The sequence below is a fragment of the Salvelinus fontinalis genome, chromosome 11 (assembly GCF_029448725.1).
Source record: "Salvelinus fontinalis isolate EN_2023a chromosome 11, ASM2944872v1, whole genome shotgun sequence".
Classification (NCBI taxonomy): domain Eukaryota; kingdom Metazoa; phylum Chordata; class Actinopteri; order Salmoniformes; family Salmonidae; genus Salvelinus; species Salvelinus fontinalis.
Window position 1 is genome coordinate 53,796,049 of NC_074675.1, and position 22,063 is coordinate 53,818,111.

General features: G+C 40.6%; 1 protein-coding gene across 6 annotated transcripts in view; it reads right to left on the bottom strand.

Annotated features, from left to right (window-relative positions):
• The window catches only part of elavl2 (ELAV like neuron-specific RNA binding protein 2), a 56,509-nt gene extending 35,709 nt beyond the window's left edge, over positions 1-20,800 (bottom strand). For 2 of the 6 annotated variants that reach the window (XM_055939028.1, XM_055939029.1), the window contains exons 1-2: positions 20,339-20,800; positions 2,116-2,206 (exon numbers count right to left, since the gene is read on the bottom strand). In XM_055939028.1, coding sequence (XP_055795003.1) covers positions 2,116-2,187 — 72 coding nt within the window. In that variant the 5' untranslated portion in view covers positions 2,188-2,206; positions 20,339-20,800. Of the gene's footprint in view, positions 1-2,115; positions 2,207-18,443; positions 18,548-20,338 lie in introns of those variants that run through there. The other 4 variants (XM_055939026.1, XM_055939027.1, XM_055939030.1 and 1 more) reach the window with 4 other exon arrangements.
• Positions 20,801-22,063: the final 1,263 nt, after the last annotated feature.

Genomic DNA, 22,063 nt, shown 5'->3' on the forward strand with positions numbered 1-22,063 from the left:
TCACAATTACAGTGAGTCAGAAGTTCATACATTAAGTTGACTGCCTTTAAACAGCTTGGAAAATTCCAGAAAATGTCATGGCTTTAGAATCTTCTGATAGGCTAATTGACACCATTTTAGTCAATTAGAGGTGTACCTGTGGATGTATTTCAAGGCCTACATTCAAGCTCAGTGCCTCTTTGCTTGAAATTACGGGACAATCTAAAGAAATCAGCCAAGACCTCAGAAAAATTATTGTAGACCTCCACAAGTCTGGTTCATCCTTGGGAGCAATTTACAAACGCCTGAAGGTACCACGTTCATCTGTACAAACAATAGTACGCAAGTATAAACACTACGGTTTGCAACTGCACATGGGAAAAAAAAGTACGATCTTCATCCCCTTGTGCAATTGCAAACTGTAGGCTGGCAATTTTTTTTTTTAAATGGCGGTTTTGGAGCAGTGGCTTCTTCCTTGCTGAGCAGCCTTTCAGGTTATGCCGATATAGGACTCGTTTTAGTGTGGAAACAGATACTTTCGTACCCGTTTCCTCCAGCATCTTCACAAGGTCCTTTGCTGTTGTTCTGGGATTGATTTGCAATTTTCGCACCAAAGCACGTTTATCTCTAGGATACAGAACGAGTCTGCTTCTTGAGCAGTATGACGGCTGCGTGTTCCCATGGTGTTTATACTTGAGTACTATTGTTTGTACAGATGAATGTGGTACCTTCAGACGTTTGGAAATTTCTCCCAAGGATGAACCATACTTGTGGAGGTCTACCATTTTTTATTTTTTTTTATGTCTTGGCTGATTTCTTTTGATTTTCCCATGATGTAAAGTAAAGAGGCACAGAGTTTGAAGGTAGGCCTTGAAATACATCCACAGGTACACCTCCAATTGACTCAAATTATGTCAACTAGCCTATCAGAAGCTTCTAAAGCTTGGAATTTTCCATGCTGTTTAAAAAGGCACAGTCAACTTAGTGTATGTAAACTTCTGACCCACTGGAGCTGTGATACAGTGAATTATACGTGAAATAATCGGTCTGTAAACAATTGTTGGAAAAATGTTCGAACCCGACTTGCCAAAACTATAGGTTGTTAACCAGAAATTTGTGGAGTGGTTGAAAAACAAAGTGTTAATGACTCCAACCTAAGTGTATGTAAACTCCCGAGTTTAACTTTATGTGGACACCAAAATATGGTTAATTTAAACCGTTTTCTGATATAAATGTGGCATTTTGGACCAAAAAATTGCAAGGGTGCCAATATTTTTGGCCACGACCGTATATATAGTAATAATTGGGGGAAGGGGGGGGGGGGGGGATTTAATCATAATTAAATTAAAAAATTAAGGGGGCATACCACAATAGTATTTTGGCTGAAATATTGCTACTTTGACGGCAAGGATCGATTTGTTTTTTGCTAGGTTGCGTTAGCCAGCACTAGTTGGCAGTAACTTCGCCAAAACTCTGGTATTTTTCATCTTATAGCTCGTTCTCCATCATCTTTGTAAATAGTGAGCCAACATTTTCTCAGCACTTATTTCCATGACTGATCAAAATCACATTTTCTCATTCTCACACGTCTCTCTGCAGCAGACCTAGTGAGCAATATGTTTGGAACATCAAAATCGCAATATTGAATCAACAATACATATAGGATATATTTTGCGATTCTATCGGCACCTAAGTATCGTGACGTCCCTGGCAATTCCAAGCCCTAACTGACCGTTAAAATCAGTAGGTCATCTCCATCATTCAAGTGTGTGAATACAAATACAGTTGCTAGACTACAACCGTGAGAATACTGGGACTACAAAAACATAAAGTACAAGGGGATAGGATGTCATACTTCTCCTACAAAAACTACATCTCCCTACAACTATTTCAAATGCTATACTACTTTAAGTGCATACATTCAGACAGTCATTATCAAAGTGACAGTTTTAGACCATACCAAAATGGACAGACAAGTTTCTCGTAACCAAAAATGGAAAAAGCACCGTAAATTAGCCTAAAAATGAACACAAAAGACAATTCTGGCAAAATTGGTGAGAGCTAGTCAGTCATTGGTATGGCCTGAGACGTTGAGCATTTATCGGCCAAATGAATTGAAGATGAAGTGCAACTAACCCCAGTCCAAGGCTCTGCCGCCCACGAACCACTTCTAAGCAGAGAAGCCACGTCGCACAGTCTGACTGCCATGTTAGTTTGGAGTTGCCGTCTGCAAATATGGGACACAAAAAAGTACTGTGTGTTAGATTCAACGGGGAACAAATGCAAGTCAGTGGGAGATCACTTCATTGATGGGAGAGGGCAAGTCATAATAAGGAAGTCATCTTTAGGAAGGAGCAGAAATGAGACTGAGCAAATGAGACGGGGGAGGAAATATCCGTAGAGAGTTAGAATCAAGAAAAATCAGGCCAATGCAAACAGGAACAACAAGCATGAGTAATGATAATTAGTTGAATGGATGGGATGCGTCAGAGTAAAATCCATTGAGTTGCACAGTACAGCTTACATCTGAAGCTCGCCAGATATAGAGCCAACACATTCACTAACCAATGATCAAGTAGCTCACAAAAGCACTGAAACCCCCCCCCCTCCAATCTGACGTCATTCAAATTACATTGTGTCTCATGTGATCAAGCAAACTGGGCTACAGTCGGGTCTTTATAACCCTAAGCCAGGTTATAACCACAACAAGTCAGGTATATCCAAGCCTGCTACATCAAATCACTAATAATCAAAGCGGATACCTTTTGCCACAGTCGAAGCGTGAGGAAGGTCCAGTTCAACCCCAACAATAGCATGACAGATCTCCCTCTGGAGACTGGTATTAAAACTAATATATATATATATATAAATAAATTTAAAAAAAATCAATGTAGTCAAATGGAAACATCACCTAGTTAAAAAATAAACCATCTTTAACTGCCATAACTGTTGCCAGAAAACAAAGCTAAGCATGATGGGAAAAAGGAAACATCTCAAAGCAGTGGAAGTGTTAAAAAAAATATATATATATAAAAAATTATAATTAATCACTGAACAAAAATATAAAGGCAACAATTTCAAAGACCGTTACATTTAATAGAATGGAGAGAAAAAAAAAGTTTTTATTTTTATTAATTTATATTAAAAAATATATATAAAAAATAAATCGGTCAATTAAAATAAATTCATTAGACCCCAATCTATGGATGTCACATGACTGGGGATACAGATATGCATTGGTTGGTCAGATACCTTAAAAGAAGGTAGGGATGTGGATCAAAAAACCAGCCAGTATCTAGCGCGACCATTTCTCATGCAGCGTCACATTCCCGTCGCATAGAGTTGATCAGGCTATTGATTGTGTCCTGTGGAATGGTGCCCCATTTTCAACGGTGGTGCGAATTTGCTGGATATTGGAGGGAACTGGAAAACGCTGTCGTACACGTTGATCCAGAGCATCCCAAACATGCTCAATGGGTGTATGAGTATGCAAGCCATGGAAGAACTGACATTTTCAGCTTCCCGGAATGTTGTACAGAGCAGTGTGACATTGGGCAGTGCTTCACCATGCTGAAACATGAGGTGATGGCGGCAGATTCAGGATCTCAAGGTATCTCTGTGCATTCAAATTGCCATCGATAAAATGCAATTGTGTTCATTGTCTGGCTTATGCATGCCCCATACCATAACCCCACCATGGGGAATTTTTTTCCCACAATGTTGACATCAGCAAACTGCTCGCCCACACGATGCCATACACGTGATATGCGATTGTGAGGCCGGTTGGAGGTACTGCCAAATTCTCTAAAATGACATTGGAGGCGGCTCATGGTAGAGAAATTAACATTCTTGTGGTCAGCATGCCAATTGCAGGCTCCCTCAACTTGAGACATCTGTGGCGTTGTGTTGTGACAAAACTGCACATTTTAGTGCTATTTTATTGTACCGAGGACAAGGTTTCCCCTGTGTATTGATGATTCCTTTTAAGCAAAATCTTGATATGCCACAGCTGTCAGGTGGATGGATTATCTTGGCAGCGATAAACAAATGTCACTTTTTGGGGGAGAAATAAGCTTCTTGTTTGTCTGGAATATTTCTGGGATCTTTTATGTCAGCTCATGAAACCAAACACTTTACATGTTGCGTTTATATTTTGCTCAATGTACATGTATCAAGTACTACTCAGTTTTAGTGCAAACATGCAATCAGGACACATGGGCTCTTATCGTGAAGTCACTACCTTTGCGACTACTCATAACACCAACGCAGAAACACCTTCAAAATCCTAATATGTTAAGAGTTATGTCTGAGCCCTGATGGCCAGCACGTTGTAATTTACCATTACATGTCATCATCCCAAACATCATATTGACAAGTCAATTAAATGTATGCATTTATGTAAATATGAACACAAGACTAGGCCCATTTGTTGCATTTTAAATCAATATTTTATTGGTAGTAAGAGACTGTTTGAGCTCTTGATGTCACAACTGCAAAATGGTTCGATACTCAGGGTACGACAGTTTAATACACACGAGAATCTGCAGCCCACTCAAATACACGCACAATAGTGCAATCCAGAAGCAATGTTGCCATTGGCAACAGACTGACATTGAACTATGAAAAAGACAACTTGCTTTGAATTGAAACAAATACACTTTAAAAATCAATGGTTTACCGTCTCCCCATGAATTCCAATAGTCACTTATGTTTACTTAGCCGAACAACAAAGCTGAAAAGAAGAACCCCTTCAGGTTTTACCCATGACTCTTAGCGCCGTACATCATAACCCACATGACGTACCTTAACACATCTCAATTGAAACTAACCTTGCTGCATTTATCCATTGGCTACAGTGTTCGAGGAAGTTTACAAATGATTGAATTCTGATGAGACAAACCAAGCTAGCGTTCTCTCTTGTTCGATAACTATAGGTCGAACAAACAGGTTAAAAAGTTAAAATTGTGAAGACGGCAGCATTTCTAATGAATATTTAGAGTATCACAATGCATGTTTCCCCTAGATTTCTGTTTCAGGCAGTCAAAAAAAAAAAGCCCCAAAGCCAGCAACCAGGACAGTCAACCTAAAACCAACAGAGTAAGCCAAACTTCTACAGTGAGGCAACATCAACAGGCTTTAAGGTAGTAATGTCTCTCTACCAAGGTCAATGCTGTAACTAAACTAGGACTCCACAGCTGACCGCGCACAGAATTACACAGCTCTTTACAACAGTAGTGGCAGTCACAAGGACATCATAATGAGATCAGTTAGGCTGAACATGGCAGGACTAGAATTATTTCCAACAGGGTGTGTATAACATGGCTTTTCTGCTCTTAGTTATGCTTGAACAGCCCTTCATCTGACTGGTGTGGTTTTTTATCATTAAATGGACAGCCCTTCAGATGAACAGCAAAACAATGGATTCAATTCATTTTCATCTCCAGACCAAATATCAATGTAGGGCCTACACTTCACCTCAAGGTTAATAATTCATTTTGAGTTGTTAGGAAAAAATGAAATAAATACAACAAAAAAATGGTCGCCGACTGTCAGAACTAGCTGGTTTACTGAAAACACACTACATGGCCAAAAGTATGTGAAACATGCCCTATGCATTGGAGCAGGTAGTGTTCTCCTTGCATCCGCCAAACCCAAATTCCACTGTTCCAAAGTCCAATGGCAGCGAGCTTCACACCACATCAGTCGACGCTTTGCATTGCGCATGGTGATCTCAGTCTTGTATGCGGCTGCTCAGCCATGGAAACCCATTGCATGAAGCTCCCAACAAACATTTGTGCTGACGTTGTGTCCAGACGCAGTTTGGAACTCGGTAGTGAGTGTTCCAACCGAGGACAGAATTGTTACGCGCTACACACTTCAGCAGTCCCGTTCTGTGAACTTGTGTGGCCTACCACTTTGTGGCTGAGCCATTGTTGCTCCTAGACGTTTCCACTTCACAATAACAGCACGTATGGTTGACCGAGGCAGCTCTAGCATGGGTAGAAATTTGGCAAACTTCCTTGTTGGAAAGGTGGCATCCTATGACGGTGCCACATTGAAAGTCTCTGAGCTCTTCAGAACGGCCCATTCTACTGCCAATGTTTATCTTCGGAGAGTGCATGGCTGTGTGCTTGATTTTATAAACCTGCCAGCAATGGGTGCGGCTGAAATAGCCGAATCCACTAATTTGAAACTTCACAAGAGCGCCATCTGTCATCTCCTAGGTTGACAGAACACCGACTTCACTCTTGCTATAGCCTCTGCAGAGTCCAAAAACATATAGGAAGAGCCTCTAACGAGACACTTCTTTTGGACCTTAAGGTGACCTCTTAACTCCTCCTCCACATTTACTGGATTGGTTGAACAGTGCAGAAGAGAAACTCCGCCCAATGTTTCCAATTTCGTCAAGACGAGTATATTATGGGGCTCTAGTTTCAGGTGTTTATTTTACACAACGCTGCATTAGGTTACTCTTGCTATGACCTAATAAAATATATACATCTGGCACAGGAGGTTGGTGTCCCCTTAAATTGGGAGGAAGGGCTCGTGGTAATAACTGGAGCGGAACGATATCAACTACATCCACCAGTTTCCATGGTGTTTGATGCCGTTCCATTCGCTCCGTTCCAGCCATTATTATGAGCCGTTCCTCCCCTCAGCAGCCTCCACTGAAACCTGGCTGATTTGTTTAGAAATCTACACATTGTGCTACCTTGCTGTTACCCTTCATACACCATCATTTTAGAATAAATCCCATCAATAAATGTAAAAAAAAAATACATTCAACTGAGAATACCAAGACAATCAGGTTGTAAAGTTAGGCGTCGCTGCCCCCCCCCCCCCCCCCCCCCATCCCCATCATCTTAACAGGCCCCGCATCCACAGCAATCTATAATCAGATTAGCCTTTTAGATCATAAGAACCTGATCCTAGTTCAGCGCTACTGTGAAACACTGAATACAGGACCCTGATATGAAAATAATTCAACAGGAGAAAGGTAAAACCCCATAATGCTTTTAAAACCTGTCAACCTTTAAACAGGTCAGTGCAGATGAGAACAAGGGAATGAAGTCCATTTCCATATCAACTCACTCTCCCCTAATAGAACGTTCACATTACATCCCAACAAATCAACAAAAAACACGCACCAAATATCCTAGTCTCTCCAAATTGGGCCAAAAAAGACAACGACGCCACCAAACACCCAAATATTGAGGGAAGACAGACTTGCTGTGTCATCTCCCATTCTTAGCGTCACCTTTAATTAGAAGTACAAAGTATAAACATTGGCCATTGTCCCACTGGAGACATTGCGACAAGGCACAAATATTTCATTAGATAAACACTTAGAAAATGGAACTTGGCAAGACTCTGCCTCAAAATCTGTCCCAATACAGGCTTTGTGCATGTGCAGCCAACCATCAGCCTCATCCTGGCATTTGAGCATGGTGCATCTTGTCCCCCTGGAGGCCTTACCGAGCAGTTTTTGAAAATTTAAAAAAATATATATATAAACTCAGTTTTTTTTTTTTACCAGTGTGCTAGGCTAAACCCATCCACCTCCGTTTTACCTCACTGGACAGGCTCCCTTTTAATACTCATTAAAATGCAGCATGCTTAGTTACTGGTTCTCTCAAATCCCACAGCCCTCTCACGGGGGGGGGGGGGGATATGAGCGTCATGAAAAGCAACTACACCCGGCAGCTATGAAAAGCAACTACACCTGGCAAAGACTGCAGAGAAAGCTTAATTTAGGGAGTAAATGTGTCCGTTTAAATAAAAAGGTGAAAAGATGTCTATTTCTGACACCCTTCCTAGTCAATATTTCATGACCAGCTGCCTTTAGAGCCTAAACATGCTGGCTCGGTCATAGTTTCATACAAAGTTGATGTTGCACTACTGATGATGAAATCTAGCTCCATGTTGTTTCAGTTAGTTGGATTAAGTACCTCTACTCAAGCCTGGTCTTGGGAGGGCCAAAGGGGGGGGGTACAGGTGTCTCACCGATTAGTGTCCAGGCTAATTAATAGGGTTCAGAAGACACTTTTCCGGGGTGTTTGAATGTGGGAGAGACATTCTACTGAATGAATCATGCCAGTTAATCAATTGAGCCAGTGGGACAATGGGAGTCCTGTGGATGCTGCAATCCCTCTGAACTCTCGATTAGCTCCAACTGGAGTTCACGAGAACATTACAGTAAAAAAAAAATTATCCATTGTCCATTTCTACCCCTTACTAAAATACACAACAATCTCAGACTTTACTGAGTTACAGTTCATAATAGGAAATCAGTCAATTTAAATAAATTCCTTAATTTCCGACGGATGTCACATGACTAATAACACAGATACGCATCTGTTGGTCACAGATGCCTTATTTTTTTTAAGAAGGGGTGTGGATCAGAAAACCAGTCAGTATCTGTTGTGACTATTTGCCTCATGTAGCGCGACACATCTCCTTCGCATAGAGTTGATCAGGCTGTTGATTGTGGAATGTTGTCTCACTCCTCTTCAATGGCTGTGCGGAAGTTGATGATATTGGAACACATTGATCCGGAGCATCCCAAACATGTGCAAATGGGTGACATATTTTGTGAGTCTGCAGGGCACAGAAGAACTGTCGTTTTCAGCTTCCAGGAATTATGTACAGATTCTTGCGACATGGTGGAGGCGGTGGATGAATGGCACGACAATGGGCATCGGGATATTGTCAGGGTCTCTGTGCATTCAAATTGCCATTGATAAAATGCAAATGTCTACCATAACCCCAGCATTGGGCAATCTGTTCACGACATTGACATCAGCAGACCGCTCTCCCACACGACACAATACACGCGGTCTGCCAAATTCTCTAAAACAATGTCGGAGGCGGATTATTTTAGAGAATTGTCTATTCAATTCTCTGGAAACATTCCTGCAGTCAACATGCCACTTGTCTCACGTTTTGAGGGAGCGTACATCTGTGGCTTTGTGTTGTGTGACAAAACTGCACGTTTTAGAGTGGCCTTTTGTCCCCAGCCCAAGGTGCACTTACGCAATGACTGTTTAAAATCAGTTTCTTGATATGCCACACGTGTCAGGTGGATGCATTCTCTTGGCAAAGGAGAAATGCTCACTAACAGGAATGTGAACAACGTTTGAGAGAAATTATAAATTGTGCGTATGGAAATTTCTGGGATCTTTTATTTCAGCTCATGAAACCAACACATTACATGTCGAGTTTATATTTTTGTTCAGTACACACACACACACACACGAGTCTAGGTGGTGATTCAGCTTTAATTTCTCCCTAAGAATAGACTCATTGTGCACTTGATGCTTTTTTTTATGACAAAGAATTCTACCACTGCAGAACTACCAACCACAAAGAAATGTTACTAACATGAGACAATCAAAAAAAAGGTGGCAAGATTTATTGCAGCCAGTGATTCAATGCAATAAAAGCATTTACAGAAATCACATTAGTTCCGACAAATAGTTACAGGTTAAGTTCATTAATAAAACTTAATTTAAAAACTAGAGCTGCAACCCAGTGTTTTCCCATTAGCGCCAGCCTTCACCTAGTCAGACGATTATTTTTTACGACTTAATATTAACGTAGCTACTTTTCATTTAAAAGTTTAAATTAAGATAGTCCATCGAGCCATCTCAAGCTAGCATGAGCGATATGCATCTCCTAGCGATCCGTTGATAGGATAGGCGCCTGTCGACGCAAGCGATGACAGGGAAACGCAGTCTGTCCTGCCTCCCGGTACAATTTGTGGGTGTTGTGGTTGGTTGCAGTAAAATTTCTTTACACGGAGGGGGAAAAGCATGAGTGAATTTGCACATCCCATGTAATGCAAGTGGTATCGATGAGTCTAAATCCACTTAGCCTAAATTGTTGACATTTTATTTTCTTTCACGCGTTTCATACAGCCAGCCACAGAGTTGTGAAGCAATCTATTTTTATGTCCTGAGCTTTGATTCACAACAGCAAGTGTTGACTCATTTTTAAAAAGGTGTCCGATTGAATAGTCTCTCTTCTACGCCCCTTTTGCCATTCAAATCCTGCAATGTGGATGGATATATAATATTATAAACTGGGTGGTTCGAGCCTCGAATGCTGATTGGCTGACAGTCTTAGGCGCCTTAAATTTGCATGCTACTGGTAGGCTTAGACTTGTTGGCGATTACCTACAACAACAAAAAATGAAAACATTTGAAGATGGCGAATCATCACTGCAGGAACAATAGGTAGTGGAGAGCCTCATTCTGTTCCAAATGTGATCGTTACGGCCCTCACGGAATCCAGGCGTTAAAGCGGAATTCAAAAAATATTCTATCAAGTCTTTCTCTTAGTAGAGAACCAACTAAATGGCTTGAAAATTAACTACATTTGCCCAAGTGTATCATAAAACATGAACAGAATGCATCCACGATTCATACTTCCTGCAACTTTCTCAAGAGGCAATGAGAAACGTCGCCGTCCGCGATGCGCTCGTCTCCGTCTGTGTAGCCGTTAGCGATGACGCTGGTGGAAAAAGGCTAACTTTCTCAAAATGTTAACGGCAAAGTAGCCTACGCTTACCTGCCAGAATGACAATGATTATTTTAATCAATCTAGTGGGTACTTGCTTTGTAAAACTCTAGCATTACATGTGCGCTACAAACACGTCGCTATACAACAACCGTATCTCGCTAAGTGTGCACTTGAATTAAAAAATAGTAACTACACCCATAAAACTACATTTATCAGATTTTCCCCCAGACCTCTCCTGGTTTGAACATTGTGGAAAGATATATATAGATATAGATATAGATATAGATACACACACACTGCTCAAAAAAATAAAGGGAACACTTAAACAACACAATGTAACTCCAAGTCAATCACACTTCTGTGAAATCAAACTGTCCACTTAGGAAGCAACACTGATTGCACAACAGCATGTGAAATTTATTGTCAAATGGAATACACAAAAGGTGGAAATTATAGGCAATTAGCAAGACACCCCCCAAAACAGGAGTGATTCTGCAGGTGGTGACCACAGACCACTTCTCAGTTCCTATGCTTCCTGGCTGATGTTTTGGTCACTTTTGAATGCTGGCGGTGCTCTCACTCTAGTGGTAGCATGAGACGGAGTCTACAACCCACACAAGTGGCTCAGGTAGTGCAGTTCATCCAGGATGGCACATCAATGCGAACTGTGGCAAAAAGGTTTGCTGTGTCTGTCAGCGTAGTGTCCAGAGCATGCAGGCGCTACCAGGAGACAGGACAGTAAATCAGGAGACGTGGAGGAGGCCGTAGGAGGGCAACAACCCAGCAGCAGGACCGCTACCTCCGCCTTTGTGCAAGGAGGTGCACTGCCAGAGCCCTGCAAAATGACCTCCAGCAGGCCACAAATGTGACCAAAACATCAGCCAGGAAGCATAGGAACTGAGAAGTGGTCTGTGGTCACCACCTGCAGAATCACTCCTGTTTTGGGGGGTGTCTTGCTAATTGCCTATAATTTCCACCTTTTGTCTATTCCATTTGCACAACAGCATGTGAAATGTATTGTCAATCAGTGTTGCTTCCTAAGTGGACAGTTTGATTTCACAGAAGTGTGATTGACTTGGAGTTACATTGTGTTTTTTAAGTGTTCCCTTTATTTTTTTGAGCTATATATATATATATATATAAATAAATGGATGTTCTAATAGAAATGTGTAATTTGAGAATGAAAAACTGAAAACGGGGGAACACAGAAGCCTGGGGAAAAACAAAACCCGAGTGTGGGAAAAGACCAAGATGGAATCATGCAAAAACTGATTTTATAGAGCCCCTACCTAATGATCATTTATTACATTTAGGCTACATAAAACCATAAATATATAATAAGACCAGGGCTCTAAATAAATAAAAACTTAGCACTGATACTCCCAAAAAAGTGAGGAACACCACAAAGTAAGATTTATTTTTATTGATTGAGTTAACTACAATTCATATAGGCCCAATAAAGGCTACTTGTGAAGCACGTGGTGGGCTAGAAACTAATATGTAACCATGTAAAAACATTTGTTTATTATAAAGCGCCAACGACGAATACCCGTAGTTGAGATTACAAAGTCATTTGTGGAATATTAGGTTGCTACATTGTGTAAAAGCACTATTTCCTGTTGAGATTCATGACATAAAGAGACAGTGTACAATTTTCTAAGAACATCAAGTTCTCGCTGTGACCCCAAATATTTGGATATACTGTTAAGGTTACCAGGTTTAGCTTGTTAGCCAACGGGATAACATGACTGAACAAAGTGTAAACAAATGGTAAACGACGTCGACGCATGAGTAGTTTAAGAACAGCCCACTACATGGTTTATGAATGTAAAAAACATTCCCAGCGAGCCGCTATAGGAAGTAAAAAATGTTACGCTCTGCAATATAGGTCAAATCTTTTGACCTGGTTGAACTAGAAGCAAGCCGTTTTCACTGTAGTAACGGAGCAACCAAGACACTAACGACTCTGCATTTGCTCGTCTCTGGGGGCACGCAACACTACAGCGAATCCACCTTACAATCATCATCTGGGAGACTTTCCCCCCCCCCATAATCGCATAGCCCCCCCAAAAAACTCCTGGTCACAAAGCAAAAAATCTAGTTGCACATGTGACCAAATTGGTGGCACTTTAGACCACTGCTTAAGACTGTACACCCTTTCATTTTAAACATTAATTACATTTTTAAAGATAAATGTGGGCCATTTACACAACTTGTTTTAATAGAATAGAAAACTTGAAGAGTGACAATTCATATCTTGCAGTAAAAACGTTTTTTTTTTTTAAGACAGGTTTAATGTTATCTTAGACAATAGTTCTGATCATATATGCCTAGAGCCCTAGACGAAACCGAAAAATACAAAAACACAATGAATTCATACATTTAAAACTGTAGAAGTTGTGTCTTTCTACACTATCACAAATTGTTTCTATATGGGAGGTAAACGCGATAAAGTTAGAAAGTTCTCAATAATTTCGTTGTGTATTTCGGGTGGAGGAGGATAAAAATGTATCTAACCCTGGGGGACACGCACTCATGGATCGGGGACGCCTGGCTGGCTACTCCTATGTACTTGCGGAAAACCCTGGTAGCGTATGGGCCAGATAATTCCACTACACTAGGCAGTTCAGAGTAAACAGCGGAGCATGCTGTGGGAAAAGGAACCCTCACCTTCCACAAGCCTCATTAAATCAAGGATTTAAAAAAAATGAAATATGAGCAGATACAGCAAATGCAGATTAAGGCAATTTTCTGTGAACAGAAAAAAAAAAAAAAATGTAATGGATTTTATATTTTCTGTTTTTCAGCTTGTGAAAAACTGAGTAGCCTAATCAGGTTTCTCTGGTGAGTGCTTCGCAATGACCACTGACTGACATCAGTGAGTGCATCTAGTTAGTGTACAAATGCATTGTACAGAGTTGCAGATTTTAGCAGTAGGTTTTTCACTATTAGTTTACACTGTTAAAGTAGTCTACTTGAGCATGTGTGTTAAAGGGATAGTTCAGGATTTTGGCAGTGAGACCTTTTATTTACTTCCTCAGTCAAGATGAACTCGTGGATAACATTTTTCATTTGTCTGTGTGTGCAGTTTGAAGGAAGTTGCTAACTAGCGTTAGCGCAATTGCTAACTGGCGAAACTACCTCCAATGTCCTTCATACGGGACGCGGATACATAAAAACGTTATCCACGAGATCAGACTCTGGGGAAATAGATTTTTTAAAAAAGGCCTCATTTGCCTCGACTAAATAAGTTCAGACTTCCATGATCTAAGTATACAATATTTCTGAAAGTACGTTTCTGAACCAATGCTGATGCGAAACAAACATCTGCTGACTAGATAGTCAGCCGTGCACAAGCAGCCCCCTCAGTGTTTCTCAGCTAAATGACACTATTGATCTCTTAGGACTGCAGTTAGCACTTCCTGGAAGGAGCATGCAGATGTACAGGCCGTACTAGACTACGGGGAGAATCATAGTTTTGTGTTGATAAGGTCAGGGTGTTCCAAAGGGCCCTTTTCAGTGTGTGTGTGTGTGTCCTTGAACATTAATGCATAGCACTTCATCACTTACAATGAGCCCTGACATTTCTTTGTTCACGTCACAGGAGTAGCTACTCTACCACCACAAATTGGCTAAGACAACCAAGCTACACACACACACGGCTCTTGCTATTACAGCACTGCAGCCATGCAAAAGTTAACGAAATGGCGCCTTTTTGAGAGACAGGACTAAGAAAATACGATACACACACGTAAAGTGTTGGTCCCATGTTTCATGAGCTGAAATAAAATTCTAGAAATGCTACATACGAACATAAAGCATATTTCTCTCAAATGCACAAATGTGTTTCCATCCCTGTTCAGGAGCATTTCTCCTTTGCCAAGATAATCCATCCACCTGACAGGTTTGGCATATCAAGAAGCTGGTTAGACATGATCATTGCACAGGTGCACCTTGTGCTGGGGGACAATAAAATACCACTAAAATGTGCAGTTTTGTCACAACACAACGCCACAGATGTCTTAAGTTGAGGGAGCGTACAATTGGCATGCTGACAGCAGGAATGTCCACCAGAGCTGTTGCCAGAGTTCTGAATGTTAATTTCTCCACCATAAGCCGTGACCAATGTTTTAGAGAATTTGGCAGTACGTTCAACCGGCCTCACAACGTTAGACGACGTATAACCACGCCAGCCGAGAACCTCCAAATCTGGCTTCACCTACGGGGGGGGGGGGGGGGGGGGGGGGGGTCATCTGAGACAAGCCACACGGACAGCTTATAAAACTGAGTATATCCGTCTGTAATAAAGCCCCTTTGTGGGGAAATACTCATTCTGACTAGCTGGGCCTGGCTCCCTAGTGGGTGGGCCTGGGCTGCACCCCTGCCAACTCATGTGAAATCCATAGATTAGGGCCTAATGAATTTACTTCAATTGACTGATTTCATATGAACTTTACCTCAGTAAAATCATTGAAATGTTCGCATTTATATTTTTGTTCAGTATAATAGAAAAAGACCACTACTTTACCCGTAGAAAATATTTCCTTTAAAATGATGTTTTCTGAAGTGGCACCGACTATGCAGGGAAAATAGCTATGAAATGGCCAGCAGTCCCGAGCATGATTGGTTGTTAGATCATATTCCACTTAGTTCCATAAGACATTCCCAGATGCCATACCAATACTGTCAAACAAATAAAGGAGACAAAAAAAATGTAAAGCCTCACTTATGTAAAGGCCAAACTGTATATATATATATTTTTTTTTTTGTTCATCTTTCCTAACATAAAACTCCTATTTGCCAAGAGAACAACTTGATGTTGATAACTGGAGAGTTAAAACATTTCTACGATAATTCAATTGCAGTGAGTTAAAGGCTGGGCTGGGTCTGGAAAGTGTAGATCCTCTAGTTACATTAAAGTAGATAATCAAACTTTGGGGGGGGGCAGAACTTCTACTTAATTAGCTAAATAATTATACAAGCTAGAAATATATATATATATATATATTTGTTTTTAATTTAAGTAAGACCAAGGACTTCTACTTGAGTGTATGATGTAAACATTGATTTTTTTAAATTAAGTTATTGCTACCTGCTTTGATCACTTCATTAGAAGGCAGAGAAGTTCTGTCATGGCTGTAATAAAAGACACGTCGAATAGGCATCTGCTTCATTTTTTTTTTTAAAAACAGAATCGCCACATGCCATGAGTTGAGGGAGGTCTTCTACCATGACGCAGAGACAGGTCCAAGGACACTGCGGCGCTGGCCTTGGGTAAATGACCTGCACACACTGTGGGGAGGGACACCTTGTGGCCAACATATAGCATGAGCCCCACATACCAGCTACACCACAGGACTCAACCTTCACTGCAGAGAGGGAGAAAGAGCTGGGAGGAGGAGAGTAATATTTTTCAGCTAGAACCAACCACTGTAAACTAACCCATTTCTCTTGACAGGGCTGCACACTGACATGGCCTTTGGAAGTTCACTCTCGTGCGTTTTAGGGCGTTCTGTCAGCAGTCTTTATTTAGAAAGGCAAAATGCCTGGACTCAATAATACAGCAAGACAACCACTCGTATCCCCTCTTATGTCCCTCACAGTATCTGTTGAAATCATGGAAGGAACATGGAGCTATATGAGGAAGGGAATTGCCCAAAAGCAACATCTAGCAACATCTAGAATAACATTTCTTGGAAACTTTTAGGGACCTGCAGGAAAGAGTCAAAAAGAACCTAGATCAATTTATGTTCCCCGAACATCAACTTAAATGGCAAGCAAATTGTAGTTTATTTACCAACTACCACCTTGCAAATTAATTATTTTAAACCTAGTTATTATTATTATTATTATTATTTTTTAAACCTTGTCCTAAGCCTGCATTTCCCCCAAACTCAGTCCTCAGGACACCAAGGGTTGCACATTTTATATTTTGCCCTAAAACTACACAGCTGATTCAAATTATCAAAGCTCAATGATTAGTTGATTACAGGAATCATCTGTGTAGTGAGTGCTAGGACAAAAAAAAAAGACAAAAAAAAGTGCAACCCTTGGGGGTCTGAGGACCGAGTTTTGGGAATCCCTGGCTTTTAGTGTGGCAATATTGTTCAGGGAGGAGAGATGAGACTTGAGCTAGCCTACTAGAGGGAAGCACCGAACCACGCCCTCCTCCCCCCCCCTCCAAGACCAGAGAGGACACATGAGTCAGCAGCCTACTAGTAAATATTAACTGGCCACGTTTACAGTTGTTGCCTTGACGATTCGTAATCTATTCATGACCTTCTGACTGATTACTCATTGCAGACTGCCTACTCACTGGAAAACAAAAAAACGCCTGAGACAATGCTGAAGCATCTTGACAGACACTGCTTGTTCAGTACCCAAGGTCAGATAGCATCCCTAGCGCTCACGGTTGTTAACTGAGTGTATAGCTGGTCGAACTATAAAAAAAGACCGATAAGAAACAGAATCTAACAGAAAATTATAAACCCACTAGATGAAAAGTTGTGTCCGTAAACTACTTTCATTTAGGAGGTGTGGACAAATGGGTTAACAAGATGAGTGAACTAATGGATAAATACAGTAGTAACAAGATTTTAACAAGTCAAGACATTGAACCCAGTTAGATTTATGTGCTATTTCTATTCAAGCATATTCTGATTGAGGCCACTTAAGATTAATTATACACTGGGTGGTTCAAGCCCTGCATGCTGATTGGCTGACAGCCGTGATATTACAAACCATCTATTTGTAATCCTCGAATTACGTTGGTAACCAGTTTATAATAACGGTAAGGCGTTGCGTCATGCCATATACCACACCCGCGTGCCTTATATGGATGTTTTAATACAATGATGAGGCGTCAACACGGAACACAGGCCTTACAATAACATGAGGGTGGGATGCATAATGTTATATTTTAATACCATAGCTAACTATAACGATTGGATGTTCAACCAACCAGAAATTACCTCAATAGCTGGAATATACCTCAATAGGTGTGCGTTTCACGGAGGGGAATGCCACACTGCATGCAGGGAGACGAGAGCTGCCATGACAATTAGTTCATCTTTGCCACCTGCGTTAATTGCTCGAGTAACAAATGTGCTGACCTCGCGCTGCATTACCAATCAATTATCTCCTGCATCGTGTGCTATGGGTGAATATGCACCGTGATTTGTTATCTCGAGTCTGTGCATATAACTAGATACAAGTACTACAATTAAATGTATTGACTGTGAGAAGCCAACTCGTGGGTACACATCTTGACATGAACCGCATGACAATCTGCATGCCGGTATAACGTTACTGCATAGCCAGCAATTGACCCGTGGCTAATTAAAACACGCTGCCCGTTTCAAATTGCCTTCTACGAAGCAGTAGAATGTTACCGGTCGTACAAAAGTACAACTACTTAAACCCAGGTTCCTCGGCCGAACCGTCACTAACTGACTTTATAGCATTGCGTTTCCTATCGAATAAGCCAACCAGGTAACTAAACCCGTGACTGATTATTGGTTAACTAGACTAACAAGTAAGCAGGTTAGCTAGTGTGGCCACGTCGTTATCACGTTATATTGTCTACGGCAGCAAACGTTACCTATTTAGTTAACTGGCTATATCCACTTAGTTGGAATACATTAGTTCACTTTCTAATATTAGTCGGCTATAATGGACTAGCTACCTGGACCAGTACAAGACATTGACTAACAAAAAAGGGGAAAAGCATCATGCATGTGCAAATTGTAGCCGGCTAACGTTAGAAAGTGAACCAATACATACTGTGGTACCACGCTGTGATGTCCCTGCAAAGGTTGGCTCGCGACCACCAAACCAACTAGCTAGCAAGCTGTAGCATTTGAAAGCGCATGCCATTTTCTTTAGTTGTTTTTACGGCTTGGCTTCTTCATTGGATACAGTAAAATATTATTTACAGTTCTTACCTTGGGTAATAAATACAGTTTACAACAATTTGTATAATTGACGAAAGTCCATGCAACTAAATGACCGATCCTTCTCCAAAGTTTGCGACGTCGAGAATGGTTGGACAGTGGCGGGAACGTAACTACCCTAAATAAAGCGACAAGATAGGCAGCCAATAGCAGCGTTATCCTACTTGGGAATTTTAGGATATGGAATATTCCACTTGTCAACCAGCCCAAATAGAAGGGAGGCACATTTTAATTTGCATCAGGTGCACAGACCATGGGTCATCCAGGTCTAGGTTCCAGACATTAAGAAAAACTAGCTAAACATGTTTTGTTTTGTTCATGAATCAAAATGAAGACCCTGCAGCCTAGTGCAATGCATTGTTCATTTTGGCATCATGTTTTTTTATTTTATTTTTATTTTTTACAATTTGGAGTTCCTCCATTTTGACTAATTGAAGGGGCAATCTGTTGTAGCAAACAAAGCCCATTCCCACCACTATTTTGGTTAACAGCTGAGGAATGGCCCAGGATAACCAGTCTCAAATTCTTAGACAGATCAATGGATACAAAGACTGACCCTCCATGATAACAACATTATAGTTTTAACCATGTTGAGGTTATAGTGTTTGTTTACAAACAATAGTTTAAAAAAAAACGTATTTTAATTCATTTAAAAGTTCAAATTGATGTATGAATCTCAGATTGCCCATTTAAAGCAGGATGCAGGATTGGGGTACTTTTAATTATGCTTTTAAATGGATAGAGAGCCCTTAAATCCCACCACTGCGTCTCTGATTTACAGCCTTTTTTTTTAAGACATCACAGGACGATGGTGGCACCTTTAATTGTGGAGGACCGCTTCGTAATGGCTGGAGTGGAATGATATGAAATACACCAAAACACATGGTTTCCATGTGTTTGATGCCATTCCATTCTCTCAGTTCCAACCATAATTATGAGCGAACCCCCCCCCCCCCCCAGCAGCCTCCCTTGCTAGACATCCACCTGAATGTGGGTCTTCGTGTTGCATAGGCTATTCTCAGGTAGTCTGGGTTTAAATGCAAATCAGACGTGAATTCGCAAGCAAAATGTTTCACACATTACACCTACATCATCGATTCTTCAATTAATTCCATGGCCTGTTTAAAAATAGCCAATCCAATCGTATTGGCAAACGAGTGAGTGCATAAGTTACATGTGTTTAGTTGTATTTATCAATTAGTGTATTTAGAGATGAATGCACCAAGTTTTAAATCGATAAAGCAGCCAAGGTTACCACCAATCCGTAGTTGATCCCCCCCCCCAAAAAAACTATGGCACTTTTTTTGTCGTGCAGTTTAGACCATAACCTATCTCAGTTAAGTAGGATAGGGTCTGGGATTGCGACCCTAATCATGTAAACTGGTAATAAGCAAAATAACCATCCATGTGCAGAGACCGGCTTACTTATCAGCAAATGTGTCACTCCTATTGCATAGAAAAGAAGACTACAGAATATATAACCAGTTTAACCAATACTATTGAAGACAACGCGCTGCCTATAGCCTATCAAATGCATATTGTAGTATTCACACTCGTGGCTTGGTTACCAATAAGACATGCGAAACCCAAAGATTCGCGTTCACCCGACACACAGAATGTAGCTTGACACGGGTAGCAAAGAATCTAGGCGCAGATGGATTGATCTAGTCGAGAAATTCATATTTATACACCGCAATTCTACACAATTCATCTCTGGAAAAAAATACACTACAACAAAAATGTAATTGGAACATTTGACTACGGTCCTCATGCGATGAGAGTGCAGGCTACGATATCAAACAATAGCCTACAAATCATATTGTTATAAAACTTGGAAGTCACAAAATATCGATTTCACATAGGCTAATAATGAATAAATGTCTTACCGTTTCTAGAAATGAAAGTTACGGACGTCCTTAGCCAAACAATCTCTTTAAAAATAGAGAATGATGAAGACACTTGCAAATAGGCTATAAAAAGATGAATTCGGCCTCTCTCTTAGTTCAAACTTGGAAACAGAAAATCAACACATAAACAAGATAAAATGATTAAATTAAATATTTATTTAACCAAAATACAGAAATGAGTCCCTTTCAGCCAATGGATTAAATAAAATCAAAATAACTGAAGAAATAAAATGAATCAAATAATTAAAAAAGCTGGCTTCTGCCTGTCTTGCTCTTTACAGGTTCACCACACAAATACGCGACATCACTAAGTGAAAACCAATGTAAGGAGGAGGTTGTCTTTAAAAGGAAGATAGTCCTGTTAGCAAATATATAGGGCCGTATCACAGCAACGCTATACCTCTCCGCTCTCGCTGTTTCATCCATTCAACCTACACACACGAGCACGCATGCACGCGGAAGTATACCCGGAGTAGCTCCGTCCACCGTGATGCATCGAGGTGCCTGAATGTAATTGGCTATAACGCGTCCTCATCGGGTTTCTATTGGATCTATTTGATGCCATTCAAAAAGATCACGTTTTTTTTCCTTAATATGGAATTTGATGTCTAACAATACTGACTTGCCACATAATATCTGGCACGCAGGAATGAAAAAAATGTCTTGCTTGATAATTAATTTGTCGTGGATTGAACAGAAAAATATGCTTTAGAATCTTGCCGTTTTATAGGTTACAGTAAGATCCCTTTACCTATTGAGTCGATCATGCAAGGAGACATTTCCAACACGTGGGAACGTATTTTCAATTGAATGAAGTAGGCTATAAACTAAAGCCCCGCTCAACTTTTCGTTATTCGTTGAGGTATCTAAACTATTGAGTTTACTTCACAGCTTTTCAAGTTATTATAGCCTAGTCTACTCCGTGTGCCATAGGTCTACGATATTAAAATGCTATATCCTACAGATCTTTACTGCACATTATAAAAGCCAATATGTTGCACCAACGCAAAATAGTGTGTGGATTAAGAGGCATTGCTGTCGTATTTCCATGCACACCGCACGAAGAAATCCAGAAATCGGCATTCAACCCACAGCTTTCAGCACCAAGGACAGCGAACCAGCGTTCTGACAGAGAGCACGAGGTTTTCCTCTGCGCTTTGTACTTACTAAGCGCGTGTAGACATTTCGCCTACTGCTTTCCCCACGGCGTTTTAGCTATGTTATTCATAACTAGGTGTATGTAGGCATAAGCATTGCCCGAGTACAAGTAGATGTCACGTTTTCAAAAGATCTACATGTTGAATAGTGGATAGACCTACACTGTGCATCTTCAAAAATGGTATGGATACACACTATACTGTGTGTGTAAACCTACATAACCTATAATAGGTTATTGCCCCCAAACAACAGGTCCAAGGCATGTTTTGTTATTTATCTGTGCAATGGTTTAAAGTCAGGGCTAAGGGCGTGAAACATGATCCTAGATCAGCTATGAAAGACAGAATATATAGCACTACTAAGAGTCTTTTAGGGATGGGCAATAACAACACAGAATGATAATGACTCAGATTTTTCACTTTAAAAATGTATTCCAATCAAAAAACAGTGATTGCAAAGTTAAACCATACCATACAACTCTATCCACACAGACGACTTTTAAAGGCCCAGTGCAATCCAAAACATGATTTACCTGTGTTTCATATA